Raw genomic sequence first — 18,941 nt, forward strand, 5'->3', positions numbered from 1 at the left:
CTGGTGAACTCCATGTCCAAGATGGCTAAGGCAGTGCTGGAAAATAAAGGTGGCCACACAAATAATTTACACTTTGGGCCCAATTTGGATATTTTCACTTAGGGGTGTACTCACTTTTGTTGCCAGCGGTTTAGACATTAATGGCTGTGTGTTGAGTTATTTTGAGGGGACAGCAAATTTACACTGTTATACAAGCTGTACACTCACTACTTTACATTGTAGCAAAGTGTCATTTCTTCAGTGTTGTCACATGAAAAGATATAATAAAATATTCACAAAAATGTGAGGGGTGTACTCACTTCTGTGAGATACTGTATTTGGCAGTGGAACCACACCCTTCCCCCATCGTTTTATACTATTTCAACAACTCCACTTAATGCAGTTTTTGGGGTAGGCAGCAGCCACACTTATCTCTCTATATATACTTAACTTAGTGCAGAATTACAGATTTATATACTATCCATAAGAAGTCTGCTAGGCAGGGGCGGCTCCAGACAATTTTTTTTTGGGGGTGCTATGTGGGTGCTGTAAGAAAAAGTGGTGGAGCTAATGCAGAGCACGCAGTGCATCACGGTCTCGTGGGTGTGGCCAGAAGTGGGCATGATCGAAAATTGGGTGTTTCTTCACAGCCCTTCCCCTTTATATAGACAAAATAGTGCCTTTGGACACACAGAATTGATTGTTGGAGTAAAACAAGCCCAAATGCGAATAACAATGATAACCCCCCAGCAAGATCCAAGGTCAGCAATAGCTCCCCAGTAAGTATAAGGGCCAGATAATCTCCAGTACATGTCGGGGCCAGTCATAACAACCAGCAAAACATAATAACTAACCCCCGGCATAGCACAAAAATGAACCACAAGCATGGCACAATAAACCACCAATATTGCACAATAATTAGTCACCTTAGCATGGAAGAACAATTAAATTCCCACATGGCACAATAATGTAGCGCAGCAATGAACCCCCAGGATATGCATTAATAACTAACAGAACTACACAATTAACCCCCAACACTGTACAATAATTAACCTCCAGGAAAATCGCAGTCAGTGAGCCCCCTTTATTGTAAAACTTACAACAGAGAATATAAAGTGAAGAGGTCAGCACTATATGTGGTCATCATAAGTGCCCAGATTAGGAGTGACACCCTAGGATGCCCAGAGCAGGAATGACTCTCAAGATCACAGTGCCCATATAGATCAGGCTTACTCCTTAGAATGCCCAGAAGAGGAGTGCCCCCTCAGAGTACCCAAAGCAGCAATACGTCCTCTTCAAATGCCCAGAGCAGGAGTGTCCCATCAGAGTTCCTAGAGCAGAAATAACCCCTTAGATCAGTGCCCATATAGACCATGCTTCTCTCTTAAAAGTGCCACAATTAGGAGTGCCCCTTTAGAGCTTCCCCCGTAGACTGTCAAGATTAGAGTGCCCCCCTCAGAGTGCCCAGAGAAGGAGAGTGACCCCCTCAGAGTGCCCAGAGCAACAGAGGGAGGGACCCCCTAAGTGTACCTAGAGCAGGAGAGTGACCCCCTAAGTGTACCCAGAGCAGGAGAGTGACCCACTAAGTGTACCCAGAGAAGGAGAGTGACCCCCTAAGTGTACTCAGAGCAAGAGAGTGACCCCCTAAGTGTACCCAGAGCAGGAGAGTGACCCACTAAGTGTACCCAGAGAAGGAGAGTGACCCCCTAAGTGTACCCAGAGCAAGAGAGTGACCCCCTAAGTGTACCCAGAGTAGGAGAGTGACCCCCTTAGAGTGCCCAGAGCAACAGAGGGAGGGACCCCCTAAGTGTACCTAGAGCAGGAGAGTGACCCCCTAAGTGTACCCAGAGCAGGAGAGTGACCCCCTAAGTGTACCCAGAGCAAGAGAGTGACCCCCTAAGTGTACCCAGAGCAAGAGAGTGACCCCCTAAGTGTACCCAGAGTAGGAGAGTGACCCCCTTAGAGTGCCCAGAGCAACAGAGGGAGGGACCCCCTAAGTGTACCCAGAGCAAGAGAGTGACCCCCTAAGTGTACCCAGAGCAAGAGAGTGACCCCCTAAGTGTACCCAGAGCAAGAGAGTGACCCCCTAAGTGTACCCAGAGCAAGAGAGGGACCCCCTAAGTGTACCCAGAGCAAGAGAGTGACCCCCTCAGAGTGCCCAGAGCAGGAGAGGGAGGGACCCCCTAAGTGTACCTAGAGCAGGAGAGTGACCCCCTAAGTGTACCCAGAGCAGGAGAGAGACCCCCTCCATCCCTCCCTACAATGTATCCCCATCCCCGCCCAGCATCCTCCATCCCTCTCCAGGATTCTGGTGGGGATGGGGAGTTCCCAGAGCAGGAGAGTGACCCCCTCAGAGTTCCCAGAGCAAGAGTGACCCCCTAAGTGTACCCAGAGCAAGAGAGGGACCCCCTAAGTGTACCCAGAGCAAGAGAGTGACCCCCTAAGTGTACCCAGAGCAAGAGAGGGACCCCCTAAGTGTACCCAGAGCAAGAGAGTGACCCCCTAAGTGTTCCCAGAGCAAAAGAGGGACCCCCTAAGTGTACCCAGAGCAAGAGAGTGACCCCTAAGTGTACCCAGAGCAAGAGAGGGACCCCCTAAGTGTACCCAGAGCAAGAGAGTGACCCCCTAAGTGTACCCAGAGCAAGAGAGTGACCCCCTAAGTGTACCCAGAGCAAGAGAGTGACACCCTCAGAGTGCCCAGAGCAGGAGAGGGAGGGACCCCCTAAGTGTACCTAGAGCAGGAGAGTGACCCCCTAAGTGTACCCAGAGCAGGAGAGTGACCCCCTCCATCCCTCCCTACAATGTATCCCCATCCCCGCCCAGCATCCTCCCTCCATCCCTCTCCAGGATTCTGGCGGGGATGGGGAGTTCCCAGAGCAGGAGAGTGACCCCCTAAGTGTACCCAGAGATGGAGAGTGACCCCCTCAGAGTTCCCAGAGCATAAGAGAGACCCCCTAAGTGTACCCAGAGCAGGAGAGTGACCCCCTCAGAGTTCCCAGAGAAAGAGAGTGACCCCCTAAGTGTACCCAGAGCAAGAGAGTGACCCCCTAAGTGTACCCAGAGAAGGAGAGTGACCCCCTAAGTGTACCCAGAGCAGGAGAGTGACCCCATCAGAGTTCCCAGAGCAGGAGAGTGACCCCCTAAGTGTACCCAGAGCAGGAGAGTGACCCCCTCAGAGTTCCCAGAGCAGGAGAGTGACCCCCTAAGTGTACCCAGAGCTGGAGAGTGACCCCATCAAAGTACCCAGAGCAGGAGAGTGACCCCCTAAGGGTACCCAGAGCAGGAGAGTGACCCCCTCCATCCCTCCCTACAATGTATCCCCATCCCCGCCCAGCATCATCCATCCCTCTCCAGGATTCTGGCGGGGATGGGGAGTTCCAAGAGCAGGAGAGTGACCCCCTAAGTGTACCCAGAGCAAGAGAGTGACCCCCTAAGTGTACCCAGAGCAAGAGAGTGACCCCCTAAGTGTACCCAGAGCAAGAGAGTGACCCCCTAAGTGTACCCAGAGCAAGAGAGTGACCCCCTAAGTGTACCCAGAGCAAGAGAGTGACCCCCTAAGTGTACCCAGAGCAAGAGAGTGACCCCCTAAGTGTACCCAGAGCAAGAGAGTGACCCCCTAAGTGTACCCAGAGCAAGAGAGTGACCCCCTAAGTGTACCCAGAGCAAGAGAGTGACCCCCTAAGTGTACCCAGAGCAAGAGAATGACCCCCTAAGTGTACCCAGAGCAAGAGAGTGACCCCCTAAGTGTACCCAGAGCAAGAGAGTGACCCCCTAAGTGTACCCAGAGCAAGAGAGTGACCCCCTAAGTGTACCCAGAGCAAGAGAGTGACCCCCTAAGTGTACCCAGAGCAAGAGAGTGACCCCCTAAGTGTACCAAGAGCAGGAGAGTGACCCCCTAAGTGTACCCAGAGCAAGAGAGTGACCCCCTAAGTGTACCCAGAGCAAGAGAGTGACCCCCTAAGTGTACCAAGAGCAGGAGAGTGACCCCCTAAGTGTACCCAGAACAAGAGAGTGACCCCCTAAGTGCATCCAGAGAAAGAGAGTGACCCCCTAAGTGTACCCAGAGCAGGAGAGTGACCACCTCAGAGTTCCCAGAGCAGGACAGTGACCCCCTCAGAGTTCTCAGAGCAGGAGAGTGACCCCCTCAGAGTTCCCAGAGCAGGAGAGTGACCCCCTCAGAGTTCCCAGAGCAAGAGAGTGACCCCCTAAGTGTACCCAGAGTAGGAGAGTGACCCCCTCAGAGTGCCCAGAGCAGGAGAGGGAGGGACCCCCTAAGTGTACCTAGAGCAGGAGAGTGACCCCCTAAGTGTACCAAGAGCAGGAGAGTGACCCCCTAAGTGTACCCAGAACAAGAGAGTGACCCCCTAAGTGCATCCAGAGAAAGAGAGTGACCCCCTAAGTGTACCCAGAGCAGGAGAGTGACCCCCTCAGAGTTCCCAGAGCAAGAGAGTGACCCCCTAAGTGTACCCAGAGCAAGAGAGTGACCCCCTAAGTGTACCCAGAGCAGGAGAGTGACCCCCTCCATCCCTCCCTACAATGTATCCCCATCCCCGCCCAGCATCATCCATCCCTCTCCAGGATTCTGGCGGGGATGGGGAGTTCCCAGAGCAAGAGAGTGACCTCCTAAGTGTACCCAGAGCAAGAGAGTGACCTCCTAAGTGTACCCAGAGCAAGAGAGTGACCCCCTAAGTGTACCCAGAGCAAGAGAGGGACCCCCAAAGTGTACCCAGAGCAAGACAGTGACCCCCTAAGTGTTCCCAGAGCAAGAGAGTGACCTCCTAAGTGTACCCAGAGCAAGAGAGTGACCTCCTAAGTGTACCCAGAGCAAGAGAGTGACCCCCTAAGTGTACCCAGAGCAAGAGAGTGACCCCCTAAGTGTACCCAGAGCAAGAGAGGGACCCCCTAAGTGTTCCCAGAGCAAGAGAGTGACCCCCTCAGAGTGCCCAGAGCAGGAGAGGGAGGGACCCCCTAAGTGTACCTAGAGCAGAAGAGTGACCCCCTAAGTGTACCCAGAGCAGGAGAGTGACCCCCTAAGTGTACGCAGAGCAGGAGAGTGACCCCCTCCATCCCTCCCTACAATGTATCCCCATCCCCGCCCAGCATCATCCATCCCTCTCCAGGATTCTGGCGGGGATGGGGAGTTCCCAGAGCAAGAGAGTGACCTCCTAAGTGTACCCAGAGCAAGAGAGTGACCTCCTAAGTGTACCCAGAGCAAGAGAGGGACCCCCTAAGTGTACCCAGAGCAAGAGAGGGACCCCCTAAGTGTACCCAGAGCAAGAGAGTGACCCCCTAAGTGTACCCAGAGCAAGAGAGTGACCCCCTAAGTGTACCCAGAGCAAGAGAGTGACCCCCTAAGTGTACCAAGAGCAAGAGAGTGACCCCCTAAGTGTACCCAGAGCAAGAGAGTGACCCCCTAAGTGTATCCAGAGTAGGAGAGTGACCCCATCAGAGTGCCCAGAGCAGGAGAGGGAGGGACCCCCTAAGTGTACCTAGAGCAGGAGAGTGACCCCCTAAGTGTACCCAGAGCAGGAGAGTGACCCCCTCCATCCCTCCCTACAATGTATCCCCATCCCCGCCCAGCATCATCCATCCCTCTCCAGGATTCTGGCGGGGATGGGGAGTTCCCAGAGCAAGAGAGTGACCTCCTAAGTGTACCGAGAGCAAGAGAGTGACCCCCTAAGTGTACCCAGAGCAAGAGAGGGACCCCCTAAGTGTACCCAGAGCAAGAGAGGGACCCCCTAAGTGTACCCAGAGCAAGAGAGTGACCCCCTAAGTGTACCAAGAGCAAGAGAGTGACCCCCTAAGTGTACCCAGAGCAAGAGAGTGACCCCCTAAGTGTACCCAGAGTAGGAGAGTGACCCCCTAAGTGTATCCAGAGTAGGAGAGTGACCCCATCAGAGTGCCCAGAGCAGGAGAGGGAGGGACCCCCTAAGTGTACCTAGAGCAGGAGAGTGACCCCCTAAGTGTACCCAGAGCAGGAGAGTGACCCCCTCCATCCCTCCCTACAATGTATCCCCATCCCCGCCCAGCATCATCCATCCCTCTCCAGGATTCTGGCGGGGATGGGGAGTTTCCAGAGCAGGAGAGTGACCCCCTAAGTGTACCCAGAGCAGGAGAGTGACCCCCTAAGTGTACCCAGAGCAAGAGAGTGACCCCCTAAGTGTACCCAGAGCAAGAGAGGGACCCCCTAAGTGTACCCAGAGCAAGAGAGGGACCCCCTCAGAGTGCCCAGAGCAAGAGAGTGACCCCCTCAGAGTGCCCAGAGCAGGAGAGGGAGGGACCCCCTAAGTGTACCCAGAGCAGGAGAGTGACCCCCTAAGTGTACCCAGAGCAAGAGAGTGACCCCCTAAGTGTACCCAGAGCAAGAGAGTGACCCCCTAAGTGTACCCAGAGCAAGAGAGGGACCCCCTAAGTGTACCCAGAGCAAGAGAGGGACCCCCTCAGAGTGCCCAGAGCAAGAGAGTGACCCCCTCAGAGTGCCCAGAGCAGGAGAGGGAGGGACCCCCTAAGTGTACCCAGAGCAGGAGAGTGACCCCCTCCATCCCTCCCTACAATGTATCCCCATCCCCGCCCAGCATCATCCATCCCTCTCCAGGATTCTGGAGGGATGGGGAGTTCCCAGAGCAGGAGAGTGACCCCCCCTAAGTGTACCCAGAGCAAGAGAGTGACCCCCTAAGTGTACCCAGAGCAAGAGAGTGACCCCCTAAGTGTACCCAGAGATGGAGAGTGACCCCCTAAGTGTACCCAGAGATGGAGAGTGACCCCCTCAGAGTTCCCAGAGCATAAGAGAGACCCCCTAAGTGTACCCAGAGCAGGAGAGTGACCCCCTCAGAGTTCCCAGAGCAAGAGAGTGACCCCCTAAGTGTACCCAGAGCAAGAGAGTGACCCCCTAAGTATACCCAGAGCAGGAGAGTGACCCCCTAAGTGTACCCAGAGCAGGAGAGTGACCCCCTAAGTGTACCCAGAGCAGGAGAGTGACCCCCTCAGAGTTCCCAGAGCAGGAGAGTGACCCCCTAAGTGTACACAGAGCAGGAGAGTGACCCCCTAAGTGTACCCAGAGCAGGAGAGTGACCCCCTAAGTGTACCCAGAGCAAGAGAGTGACCCCCTAAGTGTACCCAGAGCAAGAGAGTGACCCCCTAAGTGTACCCAGAGATGGAGAGTGACCCCCTCAGAGTTCCCAGAGCATAAGAGAGACCCCCTAAGTGTACCCAGAGCAGGAGAGTGACCCCCTCAGAGTTCCCATAGCAATAGAGTGACCCCCTAAGTGTACCCAGAGCAAGAGAGTGACCCCCTAAGTGTACCCAGAGCAAGAGAGTGACCCCCTAAGTATACCCAGAGCAGGAGAGTGACCCCCTAAGTGTACCCAGAGCAGGAGAGTGACCCCCTAAGTGTACCCAGAGCAGGAGAGTGACCCCCTCAGAGTTCCCAGAGCAGGAGAGTGACCCCCTAAGTGTACACCGAGCAGGAGAGTGACCCCCTAAGTGTACCCAGAGCAGGAGAGTGACCCCCTAAGTGTACCCAGAGCAGGAGAGTGACCCCCTCAGAGTTCCCAGAGCAAGAGAGTGACCCCCTAAGTGTACCCAGAGCAAGAGAGTGACCCCCTAAGTGTACCCAGAGCAGGAGAGTGACCCCCTCAGAGTTCCCAGAGCAAGAGAGTGACCCCCTAAGTGTACCCAGAGCAGGAGAGTAACCCCCTCAGAGTTTCCAGAGCAAGAGAGTGACCCCCTAAGTGTACCCAGAGCAAGAGAGTGACCCCCTAAGTGTACCCAGAGCAGGAGAGTGACCCCCTCAGAGTTCCCAGAGCAAGAGAGTGACCCCCTAAGTGTACCCAGAGCAAGAGAGTGACCCCCTAAGTGTACCCAGAGCAAGAGAGTGACCCCCTAAGTGTACCCAGAGCAAGAGAGTGACCCCCTCCATCCCTCCCTACAATGTATCCCCATCCCCGCCCAGCATCATCCATCCCTCTCCAGGATTCTGGCGGGGATGGGGAGTTCCCAGAGCAGGAGAGTGACCCCCTAAGTGTACCTAGAGCAAGAGAGTGACCCCCTAAGTGTACCAAGAGCAGGAGAGTGACCCCCTAAGTGTACCCAGAACAAGAGAGTGACCCCCTAAGTGCATCCATAGAAAGAGAGTGACCCCCTAAGTGTACCCAGAGCAGGAGAGTGACCCCCTAAGTGCATCCAGAGAAAGAGAGTGACCCCCTAAGTGTACCCAGAGTAGGAGAGTGACCCCCTAAGTGTACCCAGAGCAGGAGAGTGACCCCCTAAGTGTACCCAGAGCAGGAGAGTGACCCCCTCAGAGTTCCCAGAGCAGGAGAGTGACCCCCTAAGTGTACCCAGAGCAGGAGAGTGACCCCCTAAGTGTACCCAGAGAAGGAGAGTGACCCCCTAAGTGTACCCAGAGCAGGAGAGAGACCCCCTAAGTGTACCCAGAGCAGGAGGGTGAAGCCCTAAGTGTACCCAGAGCAGGAGGGTGACCCCCCTCAGAGTGCCCAGAGCAGGAGAGTGAACCCCTAAGTGTACGCAGAGCAGGGGAGTGACCCCCTAAGTGTACCCAGAGCAGGAGAGAGACCCCCTAAGTGTACCCAGAGCAGGAGAGAGACCCCCTAAGTGTACCCAGAGCAAGAGAGTGGCCCCTTAAGTGTACCCAGAGCAAGAGAGTGACCCCCTAAGTGTACCCAGAGCAGGAGAGAGACCCCCTAAGTGTACCCAGAGCAAGAGAGTGGCCCCTTAAGTGTACCCAGAGCAAGAGAGTGACCCCCTAAGTGTACCCAGAGCAGGAGGGTGACCCCCTCAGAGTTCCCAGAGCAAGAGAGTGACCCCCTAAGTGTACCCAGAGCAAGAGAGTGACCCCCTAAGTGTACCCAGAGCAAGAGAGTGACCCCCTAAGTGTACCCAGAGCAAGAGAGTGACCCCCTCCATCCCTCCCTACAATGTATCCCCATCCCCGCCCAGCATCATCCATCCCTCTCCAGGATTCTGGCGGGGATGGGGAGTTCCCAGAGCAGGAGAGTGACCCCCTAAGTGTACCTAGAGCAAGAGAGTGACCCCCTAAGTGTACCAAGAGCAGGAGAGTGACCCCCTAAGTGTACCCAGAACAAGAGAGTGACCCCCTAAGTGCATCCATAGAAAGAGAGTGACCCCCTAAGTGTACCCAGAGCAGGAGAGTGACCCCCTAAGTGCATCCAGAGCAAGAGAGTGACCCCCTAAGTGTACCCAGAGTAGGAGAGTGACCCCCTAAGTGTACCCAGAGCAGGAGAGTGACCCCCTAAGTGTACCCAGAGCAGGAGAGTGACCCCCTAAGTGTACCCAGAGAAGGAGAGTGACCCCCTAAGTGTACCCAGAGCAGGAGAGAGACCCCCTAAGTGTACCCAGAGCAGGAGGGTGAAGCCCTAAGTGTACCCAGAGCAGGAGGGTGACCCCCCTCAGAGTGCCCAGAGCAGGAGAGTGACCCCCTAAGTGTACGCAGAGCAGGGGAGTGACCCCCTAAGTGTACCCAGAGCAGGAGAGAGACCCCCTAAGTGTACCCAGAGCAGGAGAGAGACCCCCTAAGTGTACCCAGAGCAAGAGAGTGGCCCCTTAAGTGTACCCAGAGCAAGAGAGTGACCCCCTAAGTGTACCCAGAGCAGGAGAGAGACCCCCTAAGTGTACCCAGAGCAAGAGAGTGGCCCCTTAAGTGTACCCAGAGCAAGAGAGTGACCCCCTAAGTGTACCCAGAGCAGGAGGGTGAAGCCCTAAGTGTACCCAGAGCAGGAGGGTGACCCCCTAAGTGTACCCAGAGCAGGAGGGTGAAGCCCTAAGTGTACCCAGAGCAGGAGAGTGACCCCCTAAGTGTACCCAGAGAAGGAGAGTGACCCCCTAAGTGTACCCAGAGTAGGAGAGTGACCCCCTAAGTGTACCCAGAGCAGGAGAGTGACCCCCTAAGTGTACCCAGAGCAAGAGAGTGACCCCTTAAGTGTACCAAGAGAAAGATAGTGACCCCCTAAGTGTACCCAGAGCAAATGAGTGACCCCTAAGTGTACCCAGAGCAAGAGAGGGACCCCCTAAGTGTACCCAGAGCAGGAGAGTGACACCCTCAGAGTGCCAAGAGCAGGAGAGGGAGGGACCCCCTAAGTGTACCTAGAGCAGGAGAGTGACCCCCTCAGAGTTCCCAGAGCAGGAGAGTGACCCCCTAAGTGTACCCAGAGCAGGAGAGTGACCCCCTAAGTGTACCCAGAGAAGGAGAGTGACCCCCTAAGTGTACCCAGAGCAGGAGAGAGACCCCCTAAGTGTACCCAGAGCAGGAGGGTGAAGCCCTAAGTGTACCCAGAGCAGGAGGGTGACCCCCCTCAGAGTGCCCAGAGCAGGAGAGTGACCCCCTAAGTGTACGCAGAGCAGGGGAGTGACCCCTCAGTTCCCAGAGCAGGAGATGACCCCCTAAGTGTACCCAGAGAAGGAGAGTGACCCCCTAAGTGTACCCAGAGCAGGAGAGAGACCCCCTAAGTGTACCCAGAGCAAGAGAGTGACCCCTTAAGTGTACCCAGAGCAAGAGAGTGACCCCCTAAGTGTACCCAGAGCAGGAGGGTGACCCCCTAAGTGTACCCAGAGCAGGAGGGTGAAGCCCTAAGTGTACCCAGAGCAGGAGATGACCCCCTAAGTGTACCCAGAGAAGGAGAGTGACCCCCTAAGTGTACCCAGAGTAGGAGAGTGACCCCCTAAGTGTACCCAGAGTAGGAGAGTGACCCCCTAAGTGTACCCAGAGCAAGAGAGTGACCCCTTAAGTGTACCAAGAGAAAGATAGTGACCCCCTAAGTGTACCCAGAGCAAATGAGTGACCCCCTAAGTGTACCCAGAGCAAGAGAGGGACCCCCTAAGTGTACCCAGAGCAGGAGAGTGACACCCTCAGAGTGCCAAGAGCAGGAGAGGGAGGGACCCCCTAAGTGTACCTAGAGCAGGAGAGTGACCCCCTAAGTGTACCCAGAGCAGGAGAGTGACCCCCTCCATCCCTCCCTACAATGTATCCCCATCCCCGCCCAGCATCATCCATCCCTCTCCAGGATTCTGGCGGGGATGGGGAGTTCCAAGAGCAGGTGAGTGACCCCCTAAGTGTACCCAGAGCAGGAGAGTGACCCCCTAAGTGTACCCAGAACAAGAGAGTGACCCCCTAAGTGTACCCAGAGCAGGAGAGTGACCCCCTAAGTGCATCCAGAGAAAGAGAGTGACCCCCTAAGTGTACCCAGAGCAAGAGAGTGACCCCTTAAGTGTAACCAGAGAAAGAGAGTGACCCCTTAAGTGTACCCAGAGCAAGAGAGTGACCCCTAAGTGTACCCAGAGCAGGAGAGTGACCCCCTAAGTGTACCAAGAGCAGGAGAGTGACCCCCTAAGTGTACCCAGAACAAGAGAGTGACCCCCTAAGTGTACCCAGAGTAGGAGAGTGACCCCCTCAGAGTGCCAAGAGCAGGAGAGGGAGGGACCCCCTAAGTGTACCTAGAGCAGGAGATGACCCCCCAAGTGTACCCAGAGCAGGAGAGTGACCCCCTAAGTGTACCCAGAGTAGGAGAGTGACCCCCTAAGTGTACCCAGAGCAGGAGAGTGACCCCCTAAGTGTACCCACAGCAAGAGAGTGACCCCTTAAGTGCACCCAGAGAAAGATAGCGGCCCCCTAAGTGTACCCAGAGCAGGAGAGTGACCCCCTAAGTGTACCCAGAGCAAGAGAGTGACCCCCTAAGTGCACCCAGAGAAAGATAGTGGCCCCCTAAGTGTACCCAGAGCAGGAGGGTGACCCCCTAAGTGTACCCAGAGCAGGAGGGTGACCCCCCTCAGAGTGAACAGAGTAAGAGAGTGACCCCCTAAGTGTACCCAGAGCAGGTGAGTGACCCCCTCAGTTCCCAAAGGAGGAGATGACCCCCTAAGTGTACCCAGAGAAGGAGAGTGACCCCCTAAGTGTACCCAGAGTAGGAGAGTGACCCCCTAAGTGTACCCAGAGCAGGAGAGTGACCCCCTAAGTGTACCCAGAGCAAGAGAGTGACCCCTTAAGTGTACCCAGAGCAAGAGAGTGACCCCCTAAGTGTACCCAGAGCAGGAGAGAGACCCCCTAAGTGTACACAGAGCAGGAGGGTGACCCCCTAAGTATACCCAGAGCAGGAGGGTGACCCCCTCAGAGTGCCCAGAGCACCAGAGCAGGAGAGTGACCCCCTAAGTGTACCCAGAAAAGTAGAGTGACCCCCTAAGTGTACCAAGAGTAGGAGAATGACCCCCTCAGAGTGCCCAGAGCAGGAGAGGGAGGGACCGCCTAAGTGTACCTAGAGCAGGAGAGTGACCCCCTAAGTGTACTCAGAGCAGGAGGGTGACCCCCTCAGAGTTCCCAGAGCAAGAGAGTGACCCCCTAAGTGTACCCAGAGTAGGAGAGTGACCCCCTAAGTGTACCCAGAGCAGGAGAGTGACCCCCTAAGTGTACCCAGAGAAGGAGAGTGACCCCTTAAGAGTACCCAGAGCAAGAGAGTGACCCCCTAAGTGCACCCAGAGAAAGATAGTGGCCCCCTAAGTGTACCCAGAGCAGGAGGGTGACCCCCTAAGTGTACCCAGAGCAGGAGGGTGACCCCCCTCAGAGTGCCCAGAGCAGGAGAGTGACCCCCTAAGTGTACCCAGAGCAGGGGAGTGACCCCCTCAGTTCCCAGAGCAGGAGATGACCCCCTAAGTGTACCCAGGGCAGGAGAGTGACCCCCTAAGTGTACCCAGAGCTGGAGAGTGACCCCATCAAAGTTCCCAGAGCAGGAGAGTGACCCCCCTAAGTGTACCCAGAGCAGGAGAGTGACCCCCTCAGAGTTACCAGAGCAAGAGAGTGACCCCCTAAGTGTACCCAGAGCAAGAGAGGGACCCCCTAAGTGTACCCAGAGCAAGAGAGTGACCCCCTAAGTGTACCCAGAGCAAGAGAGTGACCCCCTAAGTGTACCCAGAGCAAGAGAGTGACAACCTCAGAGTGCCCAGAGCAGGTGAGGGAGGGACCCCCTAAGTGTACCTAGAGCAGGAGAGTGACCCCCTAAGTGTACCCAGAGCAGGAGAGTGACCCCCACCATCCCTCCCTACAATGTATCCCCATCCCCGCCCAGCATCATCCATCCCTCTCCAGGATTGTGGCGGGGATGGGGAGTTCCCAGAGCAGGAGAGTGACGCCCTAAGTGTACCCAGAGCAAGAGAGTGACCCCAAAGTGTACCCAGAGCAGGAGAGTGACCCCCTAAGTGTACCAAGAGCAGGAGAGTGACCCCCTAAGTGCATCCAGAGAAAGAGAGAGACCCCCTAAGTGTACCCAGAGCAGGAGAGTGACCCCCTCAGAGTGCCCAGAGCAGGAGAGTGACTCCCTAAGTGTACCCAGAGCAAGAGCGTGACCCCCTAAGTGTACACAGAGCAAGAGAGTGACCCCCTAAGTGTACCCAAAGTAGCAGAGTGACCCCCGAAGTGTACCCAGAGCAGGAGAGTGACCCCCTAAGTGTACCCAGAGCAGGAGAGTGACCCCTTAAGTGTACCCAGAGCAGGAGAGTGAACCCCTCAGAGTTCCCAGAGCAGGAGAGTGACCCCCTAAGTGTACCCAGAGCAGGAGAGTGAGACCCTAAGTGTACCCAGAGCAGGAGAGTGACCCCCTCAGAGTTTCCAGAGCAAGAGAGTGACCCCCTAAGTGCACCCAGAGAAAGAGAGTGACCCCCTAAGTGCACCCAGAGCAAGAGAGTGACCCCCTCAGAGTTCCCAGAGCAAGAGAGTGACCCCCTAAGTGTACCCAGAGCAAGAGAGTGACCCCCTAAGTGTACACAGAGCAAGAGAGTGACCCCCTAAGTGTACCCAAAGTAGCAGAGTGACCCCTTAAGTGTACCCAGAGCAGGAGGGTGACCCCCCTCAGAGTGCCCAGAGCAGGAGAGTGACCCCCCCTAAGTGTACCCAGAGCAGGAGAGTGACCCCCTCAGAGTTCCCAGAGCAGGAGAGTGACCCCCCAGAGTTCCCAGAGCAGGAGAGTGACCCCCTCAGAGTTTCCAGAGCAAGAGAGTGACCCCCTAAGTGTACCCAGAGCAGGAGAGTGACTCCCTAAGTGTACCCAGAGCAAGAGAGTGACCCCCTAAGTGTACACAGAGCAAGAGAGTGACCCCCTAAGTGTACACAGAGCAAGAGAGTGACCCCCTAAATGTGTACCCAAAGTAGCAGAGTGACCCCTTAAGTGTACCCAGAGCAGGAGAGTGACCCCCTAATTGTACCGAGAGCAGGAGAGTGACCCCCTAAGTGTACCCAAAGTAGCAGAGTGACCCCTTAAGTGTACCCAGAGCAGGAGGGTGACCCCCCTCAGAGTGCCCAGAGCAGGAGAGTGACCCCCCCTAAGTGTACCCAGAGCAGGAGAGTGACCCCCTCAGAGTTCCCAGAGCAGGAGAGTGACCCCCCAGAGTTCCCAGAGCAGGAGAGTGACCCCCTCAGAGTTTCCAGAGCAAGAGAGTGACCCCCTAAGTGTACCCAGAGCAGGAGAGTGACTCCCTAAGTGTACCCAGAGCAAGAGAGTGACCCCCTAAGTGTACACAGAGCAAGAGAGTGACCCCCTAAGTGTACACAGAGCAAGAGAGTGACCCCCTAAATGTGTACCCAAAGTAGCAGAGTGACCCCTTAAGTGTACCCAGAGCAGGAGAGTGACCCCCTAATTGTACCGAGAGCAGGAGAGTGACCCCCTAAGTGTACCCAGAGCCGGAGAGTGACCCCCCAGAGTTCCCAGAGCAGGAGAGTGACTCCCTAAGTGTACCCAGAGCAAGAGCGTGACCCCCTAAGTGTACACAGAGCAGGAGAGTGACCCCCTCAGTTCCCAGAGCAGGAGATGATCCCCTAAGTGTACCCAGAGAAGGAGTGTGACCCCCTCCATCCCTCCCTACAATGTATCCCCGTCCCCGCCCAGCATCATCCCCTAAGTGACCCCCTAAGTGTACCCAGAGCAAGAGAGTGACCCCCTAAGTGCACCCAGAGAAAGAGAGTGACCCCCTCTGAGTTCCCAGAGCCAGAGAGTGACCCCCTCTGAGTTCCCAGAGCAAGAGAGTGACCCCCTAAGTGTACCCAGAGCAAGAGAGTGACCCCCTCAGAGTACCCAGAGCAGGAGAGTGACCTCCTCCATCCCTCCTTACAATGTATCCCCATCCCCGCCCAGCATCATCCATTCCTCTCCAGGATTCTGGCGGGGATGGGCATACATTGTAGAGAGGGATGGATGATGCTGGGCAGGGATGGGGATACATTGTGGAAAGGGATGGTTGATGCTGGGCAGGGATGGGGATACATTGTGGAAAGGGATGGTTGATGCTGGGCGGGGATGTGGATACATTTATTTTTGAGGTGGGGGGTGAAATCTTGGGTGAGTTCCCACACTTTTTTCCCCAGGACTTGACCCCTGGGTATGCCCCTAAATCAGTGTCTGCCACCACCACAGAGGAGATTAAGAGTCCCCCCCCAGACCTCCCTTGTCTCAGCTCAGGTGCTCCATAAGGAACAGGTACTGCCTGGTGTGGGGAGGGGCTGGCACTGCTTGGTGTGGGGAGGGGCTGGCACTGCCTGGTGTGGGAAGGGGCTGGCACTGCCTGGTGTGGGAAGGGTTGGTACAGCCTGGTGTTGGTAATGCTTACTGACAGAAAAACAATCCTTATCCTTCCTCTATTGATTAGGACTGGAGTCCCACTGCCTGTCCCTATCCCCTCCCAGCTCAGCAGCTCTATAATAAGGATCAGGGCCAGACAGGTGACAATGTGATGGTGAGGGGGCGGGTGCGCTCTATTTACATTTGCAGAAGAAATCCTTCTTCCTCTGGGGCTGGGATAGGAACCTTCCCTCTTGTCCTGATCTTGGCTCAGCCCACAGCAGCTCCATAGAAGCTCCATAGAATCACACACAGCTCCTGTCTGCCTGGTGGTGACGAGGAGGAGGGGTGGGTGTGGCTTCCATACAAGGAGAGAGAGAGACGAATTCTTTCCTCCACGGCTCGGCTGGGCTGAGAGCTTCTCCTTCCTTTCCTTAGTGCGGCTGGCAAGTACAGAGGCGCCACATGTCCCAATGCTTTCAAAACCAGGCGCCTCTGTACAGTACTCAGATCAATCCGCCACTAATGATGCCGGGACTCACTGAAGATCAGCGGCTTATGTGGCCAGAGCTGCAGTATCCCTCCTCTATATGAAAGAGTCTCCAGACTTTTTTTTGTCACAGAGCACACAGGTAAAAATGTATTTAAAAAAATTCCGTGACATATATTGGAAATTCAACTGTGTAGATTTTGGGGGTGCTATGAGGGTGCTTAAACAATTTTTGAGGGTGCTTTAGCACACCCAAGCACCCACCTGGCACCGCCCCTGCTTCTAGGCTTTAGTGAGTAATGTTTGAGAATTGCTGGTTTATTCAGCATCTCATATTTGACGAGACAACTCTGAATTATATTACCTCTCATCTGGCTCAGGAAGTCGATTCAAATACTCTAGGCTGACGTAGACCTGACATGTGGAACAGGCGAGGGAAGATTCACAGGCCCCTGAGTGCAGAAAAAAAGCATTACATTGCGGTAAAAGTTGGACAATAAAATTAAAGCAGAATTAATAATGTTCAATTGTCAGAATGCATATAAACTTATGAAGAGACGTCTTTTTTACTTTAATTTTTTTTAAATCAGAAAATTAGTCCAGCAAGGGTATACAAGCAGCAGCCCAACACTCCAACACACTCCGGAAACACTGCTCTAATCACAAGGAGTGATAAATAAAGTTGATTAGAGCAGTGTTCTTTGTGGCACTTTAGGCTGCAGGAAAGCTGGGCCGCTGATTGTGCGCGAGAACCATGGCCTGACTCCCCTATGTGCTGGGAGCATAGATTTTTTTTTTTGCTACAATATCTAGCTCATGGGTGTCCAACCTGCGACCCTCCAGCTGTTGCAAGAACTACAAGTCCTCTCATGCCACTCTGCCAGTTTGCCATCCACATCTCCCTCCGGTAACCACTGGTAACCAGTAAACCATTCTCTGCAACGCTGCGCTACATTTCATTACTGATATCAACTACTACATTCAGACTTGAAACTGCTGTTTATACTTGTCTCGAAGTCATGCTTACTTTTATTATGGTGCTTTGCCAAGGTCAAGCACCTATCCTTATCTTGCTGTCCCTCTTTTGCTTAGCAATTAGTTTAGGGCAGACCCCCCCCCCCCCCCACACACACACATTTTCTCCATGTGCCTTTTTTATTAGCTCTAAATTGAATAATTGCTAACCTCCCTCAACCCCATCCCAGTATAAATTCAGTTTAACTCTCGGGACTGCTAGCGAGGGACAGGCTGGTCACTACTTGGGTAAAGTGCCAGGGTGACGTTAAGTGCTTGGCACTTTCAAAACGGCACTTTAAATAAGGCACTACTATAAAGGCAAGTACAAACATTAGTTATCAACTACAAACTCTGTAAATTACCCTTTCATCTTTTCTTTCCCTTTGCCTTCTTTTGCCCTCTCTCTACCCACCGTCATGCTCATACTAATCTTCTTTGCAGTAACGCCCTCTCTCCTCAAACTCTCATTTCTTTACCCCCCTTCTCCACACCACAACCTGTACACATCCCCCTCAGTTGTGCCCTCTCAATATTACTGCACTCATCACCTCCTGCTCATTCTGAGCCCACACAATGCCACCAGTTCCACTTCACTACAGCACCTGCCCTCACCCTCCTACTACTCCTAATGTCTGGGGATATTGCCCTAAACCCTGGCCCTTCTCCAGCTAACTCTTAACCCCAGAATTGACAGTCTACCTTCTTTGACAGTAGCTGTAACTCCCACTCTCTTATCTCAATTCCCCTGATCCCAAGAGCCAGCCCCCCTTATGTGTGCCCTCTGGAATGCCCACTCTGTCGCTAATAAACTTGCCTCTGTCAATGACCTTTTCCTCTCCAACTTCCTCAATCTCCTTGCTATTGCCAAAACTTAGTTCCAGGAATCCGACAATGCCTCTCCAGCTGCCCTCTCCCATAGTGGCCTCCTCTGGACTCACTCTCCCAGATCCAGCAGATGAAAAGGAGGTGGAGTTGGACTTCTCTCCCCAAAAAGCACCTTACAGGTTCTTCCTACACTCCCTCACTTTCCCTCTGTTCTTTTGAAGTGCACTGCATTCGTTTTTTTCCTCCAGTTTGTCTAAAAGTTGCAGTAATTTACCAACCCCCCGGCCCGGTGTCACGTTTTCTTGACAACTTCTCTGCATGGCTACTCTACTTCTTCTCCTCTGAAGTACCTGCCATCATCCTTTGGAGACTTTAACATTCCAGTCAATGCAAACACCTCAGCCACTCAACTACTCAATTTAACCTCCTCCTTCAAGCTAAAATAATGGACACAAACCACCACTCACTCCAACACTCTTGACCTCGTATACTCCCACCTCTGCACTCCCTGCAACTTCACTAACACCCCCTTTCCTCTCTACGATCATAACCTCAATCAGTTTCACACTCTTCTTGTATCCTACCTCCCATGCCGCCAACCTGCAGTTACTCGTAGGAACCTTCGCCAACTCAACCTTTGCCAACTCAACCTTCGCCACCTTCATTCTAATACCGATTGCCTTTATGATATCCCTGGACACACTTGCATCCATCTCTACACGCAGAACCAGGCCCCTCACCTGATACAACCTTGGCAAACAGAGGACACCAAAAGTCTCAAGAAACACAGCCATGCTCTTGAGCGAGTGTGGCGTAAAACTAAATCCCTACAAGACTTCACCCTCTACAAATCTGCCCTTCTCAAATACAACTCCTGCCTCCACTCGGCTAAACAAATCTACTACACCACTCTCATCAAATCTCTCTCATCCAAGCCTCGTCAACTCTTTTCTACCCTTAATTCCTTACTCCACCCCCCACTGTCTCCACCCACCAACTTGCTTACTGCCCAGGAGATTGCCAATTGCTTCAAAAACAAAATCGACACATTTCATGATGAA

The 18,941-nt window shown here is 54.1% G+C and overlaps 1 protein-coding gene across 1 annotated transcript in view; it reads right to left on the minus strand.

Annotated features, from left to right (window-relative positions):
* Positions 1 to 18,941, minus strand: part of FDX2 (ferredoxin 2) — a 68,612-nt gene that overhangs the window by 12,280 nt on the left and 37,391 nt on the right. The window contains exon 5 of the mRNA XM_073619100.1: positions 16,403 to 16,490. Within this exon, the coding sequence (XP_073475201.1) occupies positions 16,403 to 16,490 (88 nt within the window). The remainder of the gene's footprint in view (positions 1 to 16,402; positions 16,491 to 18,941) is intronic.

Source organism: Aquarana catesbeiana, linkage group LG01 (assembly GCF_042186555.1).
Source record: "Aquarana catesbeiana isolate 2022-GZ linkage group LG01, ASM4218655v1, whole genome shotgun sequence".
Lineage (NCBI taxonomy): Eukaryota > Metazoa > Chordata > Amphibia > Anura > Ranidae > Aquarana > Aquarana catesbeiana.